At 44.6% G+C, this 20,812-nt stretch overlaps 1 protein-coding gene across 3 annotated transcripts in view; it reads right to left on the minus strand.

Annotated features, from left to right (window-relative positions):
• SERINC5 (serine incorporator 5) overlaps positions 1–20,538 on the minus strand; it is a 74,150-nt gene extending 53,612 nt beyond the window's left edge. For 2 of the 3 annotated variants that reach the window (XM_056513170.1, XM_056513171.1), the window contains exons 1-4: positions 20,356–20,518; positions 7,513–7,680; positions 1,933–2,111; positions 1,507–1,589 (exon numbers count right to left, since the gene is read on the minus strand). In XM_056513170.1, the coding sequence (XP_056369145.1) occupies positions 1,507–1,589; positions 1,933–2,111; positions 7,513–7,680; positions 20,356–20,382 (457 nt within the window). In that variant the 5' untranslated portion in view covers positions 20,383–20,518. Of the gene's footprint in view, positions 1–1,506; positions 1,590–1,932; positions 2,112–7,512; positions 7,681–20,355 lie in introns of all 3 variants that reach the window. The other variant, XM_056513168.1, reaches the window with a different exon arrangement.
• Between the last annotated feature and the right edge of the window lie 274 nt (positions 20,539–20,812).

The raw sequence follows: 20,812 nt of genomic DNA on the forward strand, positions 1-20,812 counted from the left end.
ACTCCTCTCTCTAAAAAAAACCCAAAACCAACCAACCAACAAAATAATAGTGTAAGTTTCATGAAAGGAGGGGAGAAAACCCCATCCCACAAATACACAAACATACTATACCCAAACCATCTGTAATCTCAATTTCAGGGGCAGACTAGAGGTCAGTTTAGAATACAGCTAAGGTCAGTTATCAGAATACAGCTTTGGAGTGAAAAGTCACAAGCTGGTTTGGGCTTGTTATGCTGTATCTCAAGACTACATTAGACTGGTAGGTGTTGAGAATCAGAACAAAAATTTCTGTTTCTCCTTTTCTGCAAACACATCAGCTCCTGAAGAGGTTTCACCATGAAAAGGGTCACTTGCAAAGATGACAGGCAGTCTCACCTGCTCAGTACAAGGCATTGTACTGCTACACCTAATCCAAACAGAATGGCTCCCAAGGACAAATACAGCCATCCCACACCTTCACAGAGGAGATGGAAACAGAGCCAGGACCAAACAGACAGCAGGAGCAAGATGAGGAATTACACCTGTCAGTGGTTTACTTGTAGTGGTTTTTACTTCACTTTCCCAGAGTACTGCACTCATGGTCTCTCTGTTAAGCACCCTGGCTAGAGCAGGTGGGTGTTGAGAACCAGGTAACCAAGCAAGTCTTAGTGGAAGCAGGCAGCATACACAATTGCTCCTTTGCTTTACTGATCCCATCCCTTTTCAGCTGTCCAGACCCAACAGCTTAAAGGCTTACAAATACCTGTAAGACGTAGCTATTGCAAATGTAAGAGAACAAACTCATCTTGGTATCACCAGGAATTTTGCTTCTAGTCCTCAAGACTCCTGTGATACACTCCCCTCCTAGCTGGCACTTCAGTTCTGGGCTAGTACCAGCATGCCTGTGCTGTGGCCAGCATTCCTCCCTAAACAGGAAATGCTTCTGACATGGCATCCTCAGCACAGTACATGTACCATGGCCCAAGAACTCTAATTTTACCTTACTGGATGTAAGCCCCCAACCTGAAAATCAACATCTCAAATTCTTTTGGGGCACTGCAAGTTTCCAGGCAGCAAACACCAGTGCCCAGCAGGTTACTGTGCCTCCTGGAGCACTGGCACCTCTCCACTGTGCAGCCTGACTGCTGCACTATGCCAGAGCTACCTGCACAAGCCAAACTAATATGCAGCTCTGTGTTCTTGAGTGAAAAATTCCTTCTGCACCATTATAGTTCTGTATTTCTTAATGAACTGGCAATAATTCTTTAAGAATTGCTGCAGTGGTATCGTTACCTACCACTTTAACCTGCTCTTGGTCAGAAAAAAACCATTCTGTTCTTTTTCCTGCACATTCACATGAAGACCACATAGTTTGCACACAGAGTGTTCCCACAAACAGCTCCAAATACTAGTTTTGCATCTGGCCTGCAAAGGCTTTACTTGAAGAAAGAAGGCAATATTCATGTTGATCAGACCTCTCAGATTTCTAACCACTCAAAAGAAGCATAACAAAACAAGAGGACATACCATTCAGGAAAGTGTCCTGATCAGGAATGAAGAAGGCTCCTGAGCACATTGCCGCCAGAACTATAAGTTTAATAAGCCAGAATCTGTATGACAGAAAAAAAAAAACAAAAACAAACAAACAAAAACCAAAACAAACAAACAAACAAACCACCAAAACCATCTGGTTATAATAGGAATTTGAGATTTTCAGTTTTAGAACAACATGAAATCTCTGTTTAAAGCACAACGAGGAAAAACCCCATCCTTTGATGACCGATTACCACTTTACTTAGTTTGCACTTGACCACGTTATTTCTGACAATAAGAGCAGAGTAAAGGTTTTTGGGTTTGGGTTTTTGTTTTTTCTGCCTAATACTACACCCAAGTGAAAAGTTTGTGGCATAAACTTGTAAAGAGATGTGAAAATTAGGGAATCAAAGAACTCACCCATTATGAATATATGCTCGGCAGCTTTTGCTGTTGTTAATTTTGATGGTGAACAAGAAGAACAAAAAGAAGAAACAGGCCATTCCAAAACAGACTTTGTACACTGCAGAGTATCCCACCAGCTTCTCACACATCTCACCCGCCTGAATACCCTTGCACATCTCCTTGTAGAAGGGAATCTAAAAAGCAGAACACATTATATAGAAGCTGTTAGAAGGGACACGAAGCACACAACCAAGCACATCTGTGCACCACTCACTTTTCACTAGCTTCATTTAATACCTTTGACTTTTGACACCTCTTCAGCCTGGATTTCAGGGTTCAGGAGATATAACAAAATCTAAAACATTGGGGACTGAAGTGCTCCAGAGCCTTCACTCCACTCTTTACAGATTCCTTGGGGTGCAAGTCCACCTTCTATCAGCTCTCCTGGTTCATGCCATTCCTGCCCATTGCTGCTGATCCCTCACCCTGGGGACCTTCTCCCTTCATCCCACACTGTACACCAGACTCTGATTGCTGCAGTATTCCAGCTGACATGAGACATACCAAGGGCTTGCGCTGCCCTGGCTGGAAATGCAGACTGAAGCACACCCAAGTGTCACAGGGGCAGCAACCACCCTCCTCTCCATCAGCTTCTGCAAGGGAGTTGTGCCAGTTGACCTGATTTTGTTTTAAATTAACAGAAAGGTGGAATATTCCTGCCTCTCTTGACTCATTAAATATTTGCCTTTGAGGCCTTTCCCCACAAAGGGGAAAACAAACAGCTGCACATTATGGCTTATGTTTCACCACATGAACATGATGCTGGGTGCTCAAAAAAACAGGTCTGTGGCCACGACCCACTGCTGTGAGGCACCTCTGTGTAGACATCTGCCTCTCACAGCCATTTCACTGCACAGAAACACAGGAATTTAATTAGAAAACCACTGTCCATTTCAAAGAGAAGAAAGGCCTCCCTTGTGTGCTTACATCCTTCAGCTGAGGCTGGTAAGACCAGCTGAACAACATTATTAAACCCTCTGGAGCTGACTGCTGCTATCAGTACAGGTGACTGGAAGACAGAAAACCCAACATGTAGCAGGACACAACATGCACAAATCAACAGCTAAGGCAAAGGAAACCCCTTAATTCAGCCACCAGGTCAGTACACAATGCCATTACAATGAAAGAATAACTGGGCACAGGTGCTAGCCATCAGGCAGGATTCCCAGCTGTAGAAAACCCTGAGAGGCAGGAAACAAGTGATAAACAAGTAAACTGCCAGCTTCCACCCACCAGGCTCTGAAAGCCTACCTGTCTCAGCAGGGTATGCAACTTCAATCCCTGTTCCAGGAATCCAAACCAGTCAGGAGATCAACAACCCTCTTATCAGTTTCTCAAGAAGAGGAGTTCACAACAACACTGAGCTAAGGATAGCAAACCTAACTACAACATGGAGCTGATCCTCAGTGGGCTGGAACCAGCTGAGGAGATGAAAACTGGTCTCAGCTGTGAGGTGTTATGAGAATGGATTCAAGCTGGGCCACTCCAAGCTGCTCTTTCAGCCACAACTCAGGGATTAGTAGCCACTGCATAAAGAAGCTGGACATTAAACAAGTAGCTGTGGCTAAATTGCATCCAAGAGTTTTTGGAAAGCTCCTGAGAAATTGTCTGGAGCATTAGCAACACTTTTCCCACGTCTTGGAAAGCAATGAAATGTCAGACTGGGCAAACACGCCAGCATACAAAATGAGCAATGGATTGACTGGAATAATTATGAGAACTATTAATGCCACAGTGATGCCAAGGCAAGGCAAGGGGCCTCAACAATGCCAGAGAAAGCAACTGGGCTATCAATTAACACTTTTCTGTTCTTTCCTTATAATAACCATTAATCAGGAGAGGATAGAAAACAGCATAATACTGAACTAAAAATATTGAGAAAATTACTTATTTGTTTGACATAGATGATAATACTCACCAAGGAGACAGACTTCTACAAGATCTGTTCACTTTACTTACAAGACATTCAGAACAAAACACAACAAAACAAAAATAGCACAGAACTTGATTAACTGACTAGCTAATTAGAAACAGATCTCTGGGTAACCATAAATAGGCACCTTCTTTAATTGCATAGGTTTCTACAGAAATTTTGATGGGATTTTTGAACTCACACATTCTTTCCTCCTGTAAGTATTAGCTTCATTACAGGTCTGTCTGAGAGTAAATAGATGGATTCACAAGAACAATAGCTCAGTTTGCCCTACATAAGCAACAAAGAGTTTAGCCACCATGTAGTATTCACCACACTATGCAGCAAAAAGAGATGGCCACAGAAACAGCCCCGTGGCACTGAATGCTCTTTTAGGAGATCCATGGTCCCAAAGGAACAAAACAAGAATAAAAATCAAACTCTTGGAGACCCTAACAGATAAAATACATAAGCACAGTGCTGGGGACAATAGGACTGGTGTAATAAAAAGACCATGTTTTTATGAAAGGATGGTCCACTGCTGCGAACAATTATCAAAGCTTATGTGACTTCACTGACAGACAAAAAAGACTGTTTCTTTTCAATGTATCTCTGAAACATATTCAGCTGCTGAGAAGGCTGCCCACCCTATGTGCTTTACCATGCTAACCATTTGCTGGATATTTTTGATAGCTGTTAAGTCACAGCTGTTAAGTAATTTGCCAGGATACAGTAAAATAGCTATTTTGTACCTTTAAAAGCTGCAGAAGCTAAATTCTTTGGCCCTGGAGTAGAGGACAAAGCACCCTTGTTGCAGAAACTCAGTATCAGCTCCAGGAACACAAACGCCTCAGCCGCTGTGCAAGCAATGATGTTATCACAGCAAAGCTGGCAATTTTCCAGCATGCACTGAAGCCCTCAGAGATGATGAGCGTTTGAGCAGCATGGACAGAAGCAGGGTGCTCTGAGCTTACTCTCCTCTCACAGCAAGCTGCAAGCACACAGAACCACCTTGGTGCAAGAAGCCAGCACTGGGCTGGGTGGGGTCTGCCAAAGGTGCAAGCACAGGAGCATCCCAGGGGAGCAGTGCAGAAACAGCCCTGGAGGACCCTGCTTCCACCTGGATGTCCTCTTCCAAGGAGGGAGAACACAGCAGGCAAACTTTGTTATGGAAACAGAGGAAGCATGAATGAAAATCTGTGTAGGTGGGAAAGCAAGGGCCAAAAACCCCACATAAAATCACCTATCCAAAATTTTCCTGCAAATAACCATCAACTTCTTCCCTGTTCCTCCACTGCCTCTCACTTCTTTCCTCAGAGATCTACCACTGTAGAGACTTGGGAACTTACAGGAAAACAACCAAAGGAAAAAAAGCACCTCTCACTGACAAAAGAGAGATTCCTTCCTTGTAAGATCATCATGAGTATTTGAACTTGACACTGGTAAAGGAGACACACAGCTCCTTGCCAAGATTGCAGTTCTAAAAGGAACTACTAAATGCAAAAGTTTTTGTCTTTTTTTAAGTCGGATTAAAATTAATCAGAATCCATCTTCTCTTAAAAAAAAAAAAATATAAAATAAAATAAAATAAAAATTTAAAAAATAAAAAAAAAAAAGAGGGTGAAGTCCCAAAAATATCATGCAAAGTATTTGCTTACAGTCTGGCTTCAGGAGCTGGGAGTGTTCCATGACTGAGACAAAAGCAAAGGAATCAGTAAGTGCACAGCACTTTCAAAGCACAGCTCATCATTGGGAAGCTGAGACTGGTTAGTCTGAATAAGCATTTTCAAGGTGCACTCTATTAAAACTGTGCTGAATTAGCTTCAGGGGTCTTTGAACTTTTAATAACCCTTAACATAACTATTAAATTAGAAAGCAGATAAAGAAAGCCTACTGTCAGATGGTCCATTTCTTATTCAAAGACCCCAAATGTTCTAAACTAAGAGAGTGATTATCTTTCCACTTCAAACTAACAGCTACTCTTTGTGCCATTTCTTCCCACACTGAGCTTTCAAGACTATGAACTGGAAAAGAAATTTGGCAATACTGAAAAGCATGTTGTTGAAGGCTTCTTGAATCACTTTTCTGTTGGATAAAGAGTATTTTTTGTTAGGGATACAAGCTGCATTAAAACCACACTACTGATGGAAAAGAACTTTATGAAATTTGGATATGAGCACATAATTTGTCTCCCACACACTTAAGTTCCTCGGGTTATTCACTTTATTGCCAAGCTAAGCATCTAGTAAGTCAAAGTAATTCCTGGCAAGCAATTTCAGCAGACACATGTTGAGAAGTTTTTAAGTCACATTTCACAGGCAAGCATCATGTCTGCACTGGGTGCTCCTACAGGGTGGTCATCAGCATCTGGTGGCCTGGGGAAAAATGTGGCACTAGGATAACTCATGAAAAATGCTATTAAATGAAAGAAAGTTAGGTTGGAACATACAAAGAAGGTACAATGGGAAGAAAGAGGTTATAAGTAGCAGAGCACAGATGCCCTCAAATTAGCCTGCAATAAACCCACTGGCTCAGCTGTGCTTCTGCATCTGGGATGATCTGGAGGGAAGTGTTCCAGAGACAATCAAAAGTCAAGTGCAAAATGTAACCAGGGCATCAGCTTGTTCAACTGGTTCAATGAGGAAAGAGGCCTCAGTGTGCAACCTCACTCTCCTGGGAGAGGAGCACTAAACAGCAAGATGTCACACTGATGGAAGCCTTCTGAACCTGCAGGACAAGCACACACACAACCCCAAAGCAGGCCCAAGGATGCATTTGGAGCAGAACCTTCATTTTTAAGAATTAACCAATGCAGCCTTTGTTCCCTCTAGTTCAAAGCAGAGTTTTATTATTGCAGTTTGTAGTGGATGAGAGAGAGGATTTGTGCTACTTGGGTGGCTCATGAAGCCAAACCAAATATGTGGTACAACAGGACCAGTGTGTGAGCACAAGCAGGCTGGTGAGCATTTAACTTAGGAAAGTTATATTAAGACTCTGAAAAAAACTTGAGTTTTAAAATCTAGCTTTAGCCACAGCTCCTTTAATGTTTTTGAAGCTCTCTAATTAAAAAGACAATTAGAGATGAATAATATTTGCTGTGGTGAGAGGCCATGTGAACACGATGACTCCCACACTGAAGAAAACCCTTGCAGAGACTCTGCAGCATTGTGCTTTGCAGCAGTCTGTCACACCAGGAAGGCAGAATTAAAACCGTAACACTTGAAGAGTTATTTTCTAATTTGCCGCTTCTGCTGCTAAACAAGCTGCTAGAGACAAAATCAAGGGTAGACTGGACTGATTTGTTCCACTAAAACAAGTTCCCTAATGCTTCTCCCTCCAGTGACAATGCCTGCACAGCAAACCTGGGGTGGGCTCGCTGCAGCAGATTTCTGCACCAGAGAGGAAGGATGCTGGGCTCTTCCTGCTGTGAAACATATTCAGTGGGTGACAGGAAGACGCGGAGCATGGAAAAAACAAGGGACTGGAAAATCATCCCAACTGGGTTTATGGACGGCTGGAAGAACCTGACCACCTCTTCTGAGGGTGCACCCCTGAAACAAAGAGCTGTGGAAGGAGCCCCACTGTCTTCCAGGGGCAGCAGTGACCACGTCCCTGTTACTTACGTGAGTTTTCATTTCGTTAGCTACTGTTGTGGACATCATGACGCAGCAGATGATGGTCACCAGGATGAAGTAAAGCGCGTACATGAAGCGGGTGCTGGTTGACTGCTTTATCTTGGGGCAGCATTTGCAGCACAAGGAGCAAGCAGCAGTACCACAGCAGCAGGCCAGCTGAAAAGGAACACAAAAAAAACACAAGTCAAAAACCCACCAGAACCCTCCATCTTAAGGTTTCTATTGCAAAAGTTAGACAGGGAAGTTGGGAGACTTCTTGCAAAACTCCAGAATTTCCCAAGTCCTCTCCCTCCAGCTGAGCAGCATTTAAGTGGAAGCAGACTGTCTTGTTTATCAAAACTCTCTAGTTTTAGGCGCATCAGTATCTAGTTTTCCCAGATTTGCTAAGGATGACAGATTTCCCTGTGTATTTTAGCCTTCTACCAACAACTGAGGGTCCACCAAGATAAAATCCATGAAACACAGCAACACCCATGTACTTATTTTATTCAGAAAGGAAAAAGGTACTAAACAAATCCTGAAAGGGATCTAGATTGAGGTTTATTATTTTCTTGCTGTCAACAGTATCACTGACTTTTAGAGAACCTGGATTCATCTTTCCTGCCTTCTACTTTTAGAAAAGTCATGTACAAAATACAAGGTAAGTCTTACTTATATACATAAGGCAGCCCTGTCTGTGGACAGGCCCTTACTTGCAACAGGCAGCAGCTCCATATGGTTCCTGTCTGTGCTTAACCCAGCAGCCATGACCACAGGAGGGGTTTTTGGACATCAGCAAGCAGCCAGGAGCAGGGAGCTGCCCTCCCAGGTCTCACTGCTGCCAGCCCAGAGTAACCTCACCCCCCTTCCCCTCCCATTCCCGGGGCTCCCTGAGGCTAGGTATGGTGTGCTGCCAGAGCCTGGCACTCCAGCACACCAAGGCTGCTTCTCACTGGTGTTTCCTCAGCTCCTGGAGGAGCCACGGGAACATTCAGAGGACCTTCTGCTTTCAGCCAGCAGCTGTACAAGGTGAATGCTTGCCATAAGATTGAAAATTCACAGGTGCCACATCTGAGTCATCCAGGAAAATGTCACTGGTTGCATGTGTCTCCAGGCACCCAAGCACCATGCACTGTTTTCCTCCCAGGACACTTTCTCTTCCAGCATCAATGGCTTGTCTGATAAAGGAGAGGGGGTTTCATTTGTGTCTGAAGACACATATATCCAACTCCACAGAATCTCACAACAAGACTAACTGCTCAAAGACCTCAAATAATTTTGAAGAAGTCTCCTGAAAAAACTTCCAGTTTATCACTTCCTAGCCATGACTATCTCTGCAACACCCAAGGTTCCTTCAGCCCAGGAGGGGGGTGGCAGACAGGCCCTTCCCTTTCTCAACAGCAGCTCTTCAGCTGCAGAAGACATAAAATATGGACTGTCCAACCCAGCCCCCACGCTGCTCTTCTCTCACTTCACCACTGGATCTCATGCCAGAGGAGACAGGGCCTCAAAGCAGGCAGCTGCTAAAACTGCTGCTACTGCAGAACAGAAATCCTCCCCAAAACACAGAGCTCCGGGTACGGGGAATAAACAGAATGGACTCACGTTGGCACCTAAGCTGGAAATTAAAAATACTATGTGCAAAAGCACATCATGCAAGTACACTTTCAAAATAGAAGGCTCTAGTGGCTGAATGGCAATTTTATTTTTTATAGGTAGTAAAATTACATTACCTTTCAGAGCATCAACACAAGTCCAGGAAACAAGGAAGCTACAGCAAGTTACTGATTCAGCAAACAAATGGGATAACATTTCAAAACAAATGCACACCAGAAATGTATCATTCACCCACTTCAGAATTGTAATAATAACAAAAATTAAGATTAAAGGTCCTTTTAATATGAAAGGATTTGGTATCAGCCCAATCCAAAGTATCTACAACGAGCTTAAACCATTGGCCTTAGCATAACATTAAGAACTCCAGTATAGAAGTAAAAAGGTATGCAGCTTTGGCATCTGTAAGGAGAAAAACATTTTCCTACACCAGGTGCTGGAGAGCTCTGCCAGCAAAATCTCATCTACATCCAGCAACGTCTGCTGTTCTACTCCTGGGTCCCTGGAGCTGCTACTTAAAGCAACAAATGCTTAAACAGAATATGTAGTAATTTATGTACTTTTCCACATTTCTTAGACTTTAATGATAGTTTCTAATACTGAGCATGTACCCTATAAATAGGAAATATTTGTGAAAAATACCAGTATTTCCATCTTTTTCCACATGCACCTCTTCAAGCACTCTGAATACCATGGAAACCATAGAAAGCTGGTTAGACTATTCAGCCACAGCCCCAAATTTGGTGGTTTGGGGGTTTTTTTGTGAGGTTTGCTTTTTTTCTTCTTTTTTTTAACTGTACTTCTAACATTCCAAAGTAGGCCACAATGGAAAAGGTGTTATCCAAAAATAAATGAGAACAGTCTCTGTCCCAAAGACTAAGATACAGCCACAACCTACGGACCCAAAAGGTTTCAAAGATATCATCTTTGGGTGACAAGACTTCAAAGCCCACATATACAGAGAGCTCTCTGTTTAGTTTTGGCCAATGTGCAGCTAAGCTCCAGAGATGCTCTGATGCCACATCCTTTACTGCAGGCCTGGCCCATCTCACTTCTCCTCTGCCTTTTGACTGCAGCAATGGTCTGCACAGGGCCTCAAAACCCACTGCAAGCCAGCAGCAAATTTTTGGTCATGTTATGAAAAAAAGAGACTAAAAAAAAAAGAAAGCAATGTGAAAAATCTTTTACAGATTTAGCTTATCATTAAAAGCTCCTCCAAAGCATGGGGCTGTGTGGGCAGAAGATGCTGTGCAGTTTTTAGGACAGAGACAGCCCAAACAAAAATGAGGGTCTGTGACCACTGCCAGCAGGCAGACCTTGTATGTACAGATCCTCCAGTCTCATGATCATACCAAGCCCAGCTTCTCCAAGAGTCCAGCACAACAGCACCTCAAACCAGGCTGTCTCCCTGGAGTTTGTCATCCGGCAGCAGGTTCTGGCTTCAAGTCCTTCTCAATCCAAAGGCTCCCAAAAGTCAGGCAGCAAGTTTAGTCAGCACAGCTGTCATAGCTTTACATCTCCTCACCGGGGTGAACACCACAGTCTGACTATAATTACAAACACTGGGCAAATACTGATGCTTTCCACAAACACTCACCACCAGCCAGCTCCCTCACACGAGCCCCCGCAGTGCAGACCAGCCACTCTGTCAGAGCTCACAGAGTACAGTGCCAGCCTGCCTGAGACCCCAAATCTGAAAGCCTAATATACTTGAAAACAGACTGTACCAGGCTTTGAACCGCCAGGATGGTGGCTGACTTGACTGGTTTCACAATAGCAGCTGTGGAAAGCTGCGTGGGGAGTATTTCTGTTACAATATATTCAAAGCACAGTTTCACAGACATTTCAGGTGCCAGGCTGGCTTAACAACCCCGGGCTTGACCCAGCCTTTCTCCCAATGACACCAGAGTTGTGGGTAGATCCACATGTGTACCATTCATGTAAGAGCTGGACTCAGTCCTTGTAGGTCCCTTCCATCTAAGACCAATCTGTGACTCCTCTGCCAGCCACTCACTCACTCCTACCTTGCTACAGCACATCATGAACCCCGACAGTTCTTTCTTCTGCTGGGGTGACCAAAAAAAGCAACCTCATGGCAAGGTGTGAAAATTACACATCAACCCTTCTCAGCTGCTGATTTGTTATACAACAGCAGGAACAGTTCTACCACTTCAGGAGGACACGGTGCACGGGCAGGAGGGGAAAGCAGAGGTGGATGTTCTGCAGCTCTCCTACACACCTTCTCCCTTCTCTGAACAGATGTTTCCAGTGGCATTTTCCTACCACCTCATTCAGTTTGAGTGCTGTAGGTGCTTGCCAATGCCAGGAACAGTAATTCTGACATTCACCCAGTAAAGAGCAGAAGTAAGCAGACACGTAACAGCCCGAGTCCATGCAAACCACTTTTCCAAGTACAGGCGTGCCCAGACATTGAACAGTCCCATCTTACAACAGCCTGGGGAGCTCCTATGGTTATAACAAGAGTTAGGTTAACACAACAGGGTAAAAGCAGGCTTACCAACTTGCGCACAAACTATCGGCTCCCTACAATAAATACTCCTCTAACACACACTTAACATCTGCCACACACTCAACTCTTGATTTTTGCAAGCTGTGATGCAATCTGATAAATCAGTGGAATGGGGTATGAGAGTAATGTTAAGCACATGTAACTGTTTGCATACAAGACTGAGAAGTAAGAGAACCTATCTTGCCTGCTGCTTTTATAGAGACAGTGAGATTTTAAGAATGTATTTTCCACATACGTTTCCAAAAAGATCTCAAAGGGTTTAGAAAATACTTTGTGCAGTCATTAAAGTGAAGAGTTTCAGGATTGCTGCCCAAAATAGCCTATGGTATTTTTAAATTATACAAACCATGGGCAAGTAACAAGCTTATCACAACAAAGAATTTCCTTTTGGGATACCTCAGCAGAAATGGTAAAATTCAAAGGGGATAAGAGCACAATGAGGAAAAAAACCTGCATTCTTTAACAAAATGAAGACTTAGAAGTTTTTCATTTCTTCCTTCCTAACTCACAGCCTGGTGAGAGCAGTGGGGGAGAATGCATGCCTTGCAGACTGTCCACAGAGCACAGGAATGTGCCTTGCTAAAGCTTCTTTTCATGGGGGCCTAGAGGAGCTTAGTTTTTCATGCACTGCTTGATTACTTGACTACCAGCATTATCTGGGCCATAAGATCTGCAGATAATGCAGTCACTGAGCTGTTAACAGCAGTGTCTATCAAAAACATCCAAACATCTACTCTCACAACTACAGACAGCATCCAAGCAGGCTGGACAGGCAAAGCAGCCAGCCTTGCCTGAAGAAGAGCCTGAAGTGGCTACACACCTGCCCTTGCTTGGACTTTTGGTTTCAGGAAAGAACACCTAGAAACAAGTATTTTATTAGTGCAGTGGCTCATGAAAACAAGAGATGTCTGATGCCAGGTGTCCTGAGTGTTAGCAGCTGGTCTCAACTATTATTGAGAACTTAGTGCTGTTATGCATATGCATTTTCCAAGAGCTTCTTCAACAGGTCACATGATTGCACAGCTGTTTGTCCCTCTGAAGTAACTAAACTTACCAAAATGGTCTTTGTCTGACTTAACTGGCTTTCCACTGCTTGTTATTTAATATTCAGACTCACCATGTGACTTAAGCCAAGAGGCTTTGTGAACCAACATACCAGTTAATCAACTGACGACCCATTTTGAGGAGCACATCCCACACTGCAAACTGTGCAAAACTAAATCAGATTTCAGAGAAAAGTCACACCAGCAGACGCTGCCCGAGCCATGAGTTCTGGTGAGGGTTTCTTGCCCTCAGCCACCAGGGCAGAACTGCCATACAGCACCAAGCAGCTCGAAACCTAGGCAAGAAAGCTAAACTGAGAGCTCAGCCGTGGGTGAGCCACTGCCAGGCACCAGCAGAGCAGAGCTGAAGTTAGGCTGGACTGAGGGCGACTACCCTCTGTCTCTGCACAAACGTTACTAAGTGATGACTCAGCTCAGCAGTATAAAACAGCATCACTGCAAAATGTCTAAATTCAAGACTGCTCAACTGCTCTTCTCCCAATGGTTTTGGAAAAATCACGTCAATTGTTTAGTCTGACCTAAGCCTCACAGTGTATCATATCACCCATCCCCTCCACTGAACTATTTTCCATTAGCATAGACCATCTGGATTTGACAGCAGTATGAGGCAGACTGTCCATCCCTGTGGTTACTTAAATCTGACACTGAAAAGAGGGAGGGGGGAAAAATACCTTCTAATTTTTCTGCAACAGTTCCCCAGGCACTGGCTCCTGGGTGAGGCTTTCTTCACTAGCTTAGTCAGCCTTTTAATTTCCTGGTCTTTCCTCCCTGCTCATCAAATAAGGAAACCAAAACATTTATCCTCAGTCTCATTTGAAGGCTTTAAGACTTCTCCTTCCAGCACCTAAATTGTTCAGAGTCCTTCTTCCTGAAAAAAATTCAAATTTGCCCAGTCCCTCCTTCAAAATCATGGTAGTCCAACAGCAGACAGTCCAGCAAGTCACCCGACTCCTCTCTCCAGCATACAGCCACAAATGGGGTGGGATTCAGCCCTGCAGCACCCCACATACAAGGTGGGCAACCAGCTACATTATTTAAAGAGCTGTATTTTATTTGCAGTGGTATCATGCCGTGCAGGTTACATCTGTTCAACAGTAGTCTCTGCTCCACCAGTCCTTTCATCCTTTGTGCTTCTGGGAGCAGTTTCAAACATCCTCTCAAGTCATTCAGGAAAACAGACCTGATCCTGAAGCTTCTTCACGTTGATTGGCATTCTTGGCATTCTTCACTGACAGCAACCTCTGCTGGGTGACAGGTTCACCTCTCCTTTCCAATAATTTCATATTTCACAGTTTTCTCACCTGCAGGTAGTTTAAGCTCATGCTGCAGCCACTTCTCAAACTTTCACAGCAGCGGAAATAATAACTGAGCAATTGAAAGGTGAAAGAGAAATAAGCAGTGGCAAAGTCTCACAACTGAGGACATCACTTCATACAGAGAGCAGATTTTCTCCAGGTTAGCTCTGATGTTTGAGACCAGGACCCCAGAGGTAGATGGCATGCTATATCACCAGGTACAGAGAACAAAGTGCAGGGCAGTAACTGCCTAAATCCATATACCACTGGAGTGAAGAAGCAGTTAAAAGGCAATTTTCATATGCATTGACTTAAAAGCACATAGCTGGAACAGCTGCTCTGCTTTTGAATGAACAGACAGCTTTGAGCTGTTCCACAAACATGCTGTGCCTCTAAAAGATAGTTTCAGCACTAAATCCAAGAGGACTTTAGAGTGGGGAGTAAAAAAAATAAAAAGATATTAACACTTTGTACAAAGTGACAGAAGGCAATAAACTGGTACAAAGTCTTAACTCTTTCTCATCCCTTCACATCAAAAAACAAAACTATTTGTTCAAGACATTGCTAAAGACGATTCAGTTTACATCAATGTCATAACACTCACACACTTTTCCAGACTGGCAGGTTCAAAGCAGAGGCTGCTCACATCCTGACATTGCTTCTTGATGAACATTTTTAAACATAATGCCTATATCTTCCTGACACAGGAAAGTATTCCTGAACCACTGTTTTGCCAGTGACAGTAATAACCCAAGAGAAAATCCCTTGAGACAGGTCTTTTCAGAAAACATGAAGAACAGTTCCTGTTAAAACTCAGTACCAGAGATTACAGGTTGATGTATTTTGGGTCAGCACTACTGGACAGAAGGAAGAGCAAAATTGTACATTTTCAGACTGTTAACATTTATATTTTTAAATACTTGAGCACACACCATCTTTAATTGATGGAAGATCCAATTACTAAACTGCAAACACTAGTTCCTGCGTAGCTATTAATGATGATTAATTAAAATGATGATGAGATTGCTGGTGTGTAGGTCTCCATTAAAAATGGGCACAGAGCCAGATCCCCCACATGCCATCACCAGCACACCCTACAGTCCCTCACTGCCTCATGCTGTAGCATGCTGATGCTGAAGCTGATCTCCTGGAAGATTTGAATAAGGCAGCAGGTCAAATCCCATTGACAGAATGGTCAGTTGCAGCCTAAATATCTTGGAGGCCAGGCATTTAAAATGCTAAGACCTATTAGGGCTGCACAGTTGAGAAAGAAATGGAAGCACCATTGACTGGGGTCCTTGAGAAGGACACAGGAAGCAACCTAAGCATCTTCACAAAGATAACTTGAAAACACCATGTTTGGGATGAGAGCAGTCACTAGCTCCAACAAGATCTTCATCTTCTACCATAGTCACAGCTCAGGCTTTCATCCCTGAATTAAGTAAGTCTTGTACCCACAACTGTGAGTGTTTTCATTGCAATGAAAGCCCCAATAATAGGAAAAGACATATATATGCTGGAACAAGCACACTTGCAAAAACTAAAATAAAACCAGCAGTAGTATTTAGATCCTTGGGCAGAAAAATACTCCCTTGCCCTTAAAAGTGAAGGCTCTGCTCTTATACTGCATTCACACCACAGCTCTAGAGATATGGGTATTTAAGGTGTTTCTTTAAACCTACAATACAACCAACTCATGGGATGCAAGAGAAAAAGTCTGAAAAAACAGAAAGCAACTGGGAATCAGGCAGGAATGAGAAAGACTGTCTCTTCCTCCTCATGCAGTGACAAGAAAAGGATTCAAACCTAGAAATGCCATGTCAAATGATACAACACTTACATGATGTCCCCATCTTTTGGTCACCTTTCCTTCCCTTTCTGATCACTTTTGAATCCAGCAGTAAATTGTATCCCACTATGGCAGGCAGATGGGACCTCAAAGTTAAGTTTTTAAAGTTTCCTTGAAAATAGGCAAAAGTTTCAATGGAGAAAAAATGTTCTCTCAACCCTAAGCAAGGAAAAGATTGCAACATGACTTTGTATTTATTAGACAGGGAATCAGCATGAGATAGCAACCTCAGTGGACTAAGCTGCAGGAAATCAGGCTTTGCTAATTCAATGATTCAGGAAACCATTTATTTATGGCAGAAACTCCATGTTTCTGTGAACAGGGAAAATAGTCTTTCACCACACTTTTTTTCCTAACATATTGGAGTACACTACAATATTTTACATGTGACCTCAGTCAGCTAGTTTCACCTCCTATCACAATTAGTCATAGCAGTGGCAGAGGTGTGGAAATATCCACAGTGTTCAGGTCAAACACACTAAACAAACCTCTCTCACCTAGGGAGACCATCTGCAGAAGAAGAGATGGTGTTTTGGGAGCACTGTGTGGAGTGAAGCCGGGAGCACCGACACCATCCCACAACACCCTGGTACATCACACTCCACACACATCCTGCAGTGCTCCTGCGACCTCAGAGTTCACATGTCTGCATGAGGGTGACAGAACCACCCTTTACACCACGCAGTTAAAAGAAGAGACCATGGGGATGGGACTGCAAGCCCCCTTCTCACCCTGCAGGTGCCAACAGGCAGTGCCAGAGGCACGCAGGCATTCCCGGAGTGCACAGGGATCTCCCTCCTTCCCCCAAAAGCTGTGGGTCACAGAAGTCGTAAGATCAAAAACTTAAAACTACAGCAGCACTGTTTTACCCCCATTTTTTTCTTTAAAAAAACCCCATCAGAATGGGTGGAAAATGAAAAGCTGATACTCTAACTTGTGGCACATCTTATATTTACTACATGATATGATTTCTAAGTGCAGAACAATATTAAGGACACCTCTCAAGATTTAGCAGACCTACAGAAACAGCTTCATAAGCTTTAAAAGCTCCCACCTTTAACTGAAAAATTCATCATCTTGAACAACCCAGCTACAACACACCGTCCACCCAAAATGAATGTTAACGATCTAAATTACATTTATTTAACTCTGGAAAAAACATATTCATTGTAATAAAGATTTTCCGCAACAGCTGCTTTCTTTAACCATGATCTCAACTTTATTCTCTTGAGAATCACTACTGAAGAAAAGCCAAATATAAAATCCTGTTTCCTGTCAGTTTAAGCAGAGTTTTTATGTAATCAAAAGCATTGTTGAGGCCCAAGCCAAACTGTATTCTCACTGCATTCTCAAAATAGGTCTATCAATGAGACAGGAGCAAAAGAAGAAACATTTAGCAAGCTTATTAAAGCTCAGAAACCTAAATATCACAATTGTTTTCACGGCAAGGTTGTACCTTGCCCAATAAAAAACAAATGCAGAAATTAAAGTTTATAAATGGCCAAATTCCTTCAAAGAAAGTTTCCAGGGTCCACTTGGCAAGGATGCAAGTCACACAGTAATGTCCATTAAGATAATTTTAAATAATTTTGCAAATGCAAGATCAGCATAACCAAAGTACACTGAAGTCTGGCAGCTTGCCTATATCCTGTAACAACAGGAATCTGGGCTGCAAAACCTGAATGCATTCACTCTGACAGCCACCATCAACTGGACATTTAGCATAGTTTGCCTAAAAAAGAATACCAGTCACTCATCATCTACTTCACACCAGGAAAATTTTTAGGACTGAAAGCTAATTGCCATGTTAACTCACAACAAAATTTTGGTATCAGCTGCAGACAAACAGCAATTACACACAAACAACAACTGCACTTAAATAGCTCAGAAAGACAATACCAAAGTTGTCAGTCAGTTCTAGGAAAGCAGACCCACAGAGAGAGGCATGCATAAGATATAAACAAGGCAAAAATACTTGCCACAAAAAATCCTCATGCTACAGGACATCAAGCACAATAAACTACTATATTTTAAGAAAAAATCAGGGACCTAACATGAGAGTTGTTTTGTATAACTTTTATAAAACTTTCATCTTTCCTTAAGCACTTAATCTCTCTTCTGGACACACAGTTAACTTCATCTTCAGACACAGGGTTAACTTAATCTTCAGGGAAACACTGAAGGAAAGGCCAAATTCCTTCTTGATTTTCCAGCTTGATTAACAGTACCCACAAAGTGCCTGAGGAAGTTTGGATGAGACAGAATGAAGAACTTCTATCCCTTTTGTTTTTCTTGTACATTAATCATGTTATACAAACATGCCCTCATCAAGGTTGGAATAAATCAAGTAAAAAAGTCAAAGACCATTTTTCATTTAAAAAACGTGACATTGCATGCTATTGAAACATGGCTTATGCTGTTTATTATCTTAGCCTAAAAAAAAGGTTATCCTCACTATGTTTGCTGGTGTAACTCCAGCAATACATCATATCTAGCATAGATAAGTCTTACATCAAGAGTAGTGCTTGAGCCAGCAGAATAAGTCTCCCCAGGGATTTCTGGCACTATAACTACATCCACCTTAAGGCTTTCACTCAATCTTCAACAACACTAAGGAGTTCAGTTTATTTACAGACTCCAAAGTGACACATCAGTGTAAATGAAATTACTATCAGGGATTACCAGATGCAGCAGGGAGAGTTTTTAAGAATCTCTCAAAGGTTGTGCACTCTAAAGCCGTGCCATTCACCACTGAGCATCACAACACTTTCATCCTCTTGGTAATTTAAGTTACTTCTCCAGGAGCTACACCAAAAAAAAAGTGCAATGAAAGTGCAAAAAGCCATGAACCACTGTAGCAACAGCACCTATTAACTGAACTTTGTTGAGCTGCTCCACAATTAGTTTCACATGCTGCCAAAATGTTTATAAAGCAGCAGTGAGGCACATAGCAAATGTAGTTACTGCTGTCCCCCAGGTCCACAGGACTGTGTGGAGAGGCTCAAGGCAGCTCCCAGAGGGTAAGCAAGTGGATGCAGCCTCAGTAATCCTCCTGTCCCACTGAAGATTGAAAGAACCACAGACAAAAGACCCAATCTAGCCCAGGATTTCAAACTACTGGAAAGATGTAAGATTTTTCCCAGAAAAATCACACAAGAGCAAGGAAATAATCAGATTCTAAGAGTGAGCAGAGTGAGCAAAGGAAAAGAAGTATCAGTAGAATTAGGCCCATAACATGTTTAAATATGTAAAATAGCAGGAATAAGCTCACTGGCTAGTCTGTTGCAGACAGAAGTAGTAAAGGGTTTCTATTGCAGAAACAGAGATTTGTGAAAATAAACACAAAAATAAAGTGCCTGGAGAAGATGTCTAACATCATGCCAGAGAGAGAACTATTAGGAATAGGAGTCCTTCCCTTCAGTGCAACCACGGAGGAGATCTGGAAAACACTATTGCCTATCTCCTCCCAGTCATGATCCTTCATCTAAGGAATTGATTTAAATATGAAAACAGGTCCACCATGGTAAAATGAGAAGTAGTGAATCCCCACCCCAAGGATACCCAACAGTGTAGGTCCTGCACTAGCCAACATCACCAGTTGCTCTTATATCTCACTTCCTCTGCAAGCACCTGAATTTCCACCGAATTTAAAGGGGATTGTGAATGGGTCTGAGGCAGCCAGCGGCTATGAGATTAGTAACTACACTCCAATTCTTATACATGCGGTCTCATCCCCCCACCACCTGCAGCCGGTGGCTACTAGCCAACCGCCTCCCGCAGCTCTAAAGGATCTGTTGCCCTTTTGGGAATTGCTCCTTGCCGTGCAGGGCTTTGGGAAGGCCTCTCTCCATGTCGGCACCTCCCCTCTCACGCCGCTGCCCTGCTGCGGGCGCCGGCCGGTCCGCACGGCCCTCGGGGCACATCGCGCCTCCAGCCTCCCTCCCGAAACGCGACAGGAATCCACCCGGGAAACTAGCTGGAGCACCACAGTGGGCACTCGGAGAGCCTGGACAGGCAGCCTCGCTCGCTGCGAGGGCTGCTCGTCCTGTACCGCGCCGATGGCCCGGGGAGCGCGGCGCACAGACCGCCCGGACCCGCCGAGCCGCGGGCAGCGCAGGGAGCGCCGGCCGCTGCCCCGGGAAGCGCAGGGACCGCCGGCCGCTGCCCCGGGAAGAGCAGGGACCGCCGGCCGCTGCTCCCGGGAAGAGCAGGGACCGCCGGCCGCTGCCCCCGGGAAGAGCAGGGACGGCCGGCCGCTGCCCCGGGAAGAGCAGGGACCGCCGGCCGCTGCCCCGGGAAGCGCAGGGAGCGCCGGCCGCTGCCCCGGGAAGCGCAGGGAGCGCCGGCCGCTGCCCCCGGGCCCGCTCCCGGGACAGCGCAGGGACCGCCGCTCCCCGGGCCCGCCGCCGCCCCCGCACCGCGCCCCCCGCCAGCCCGAGCCCCGGCCGGGCCCGGCACGGTCCGCCCGCACCTGCCGCGCTCCCCGCGCCCCCTCCCCACCTGGCCGGCGCAGCAGCGGGCGGACATGCTGGCGGAGCGGGCCGGCGCGGCTCCCTCGCTGCTCCCGCATGCAGGGCAGGGATGTCCCGGGATGGGCAGGGCTGGGATGTCCTGGGCAGGGCAGGACAGCGCGGGGCGCCGCGGGCGGAGCCGCACCGCCTCTGCCCGGCTGCGGCCCGGCCCGGCCCCGCCGCCCGGCTTCCGCTGTCGTCAGCCGCGTGTGAGCTCCGAACCTCGCTCCGAGCCAGCGGGAGCGCCGGCAGCTGCGGGGAATCCCTCCTCCGCGGGCTGTCCTGCTCGCAAGGACGCTGCTGAGGTCACTTGCCTGCCAAAATGCTCACTAAACCACCTGGTTTTGAGTAGCTGGAATACAGTGAATAGGGCATTTAAATATGCGGATCTTAAGAGGCCGGGTATCAAATTAAAGTTTAATGCTATAATGCACCAACCGCGGTGC

The sequence above is a fragment of the Oenanthe melanoleuca genome, chromosome Z (genome assembly GCF_029582105.1).
Source record: "Oenanthe melanoleuca isolate GR-GAL-2019-014 chromosome Z, OMel1.0, whole genome shotgun sequence".
In the NCBI taxonomy this organism is placed as follows: Eukaryota; Metazoa; Chordata; class Aves; order Passeriformes; family Muscicapidae; genus Oenanthe; species Oenanthe melanoleuca.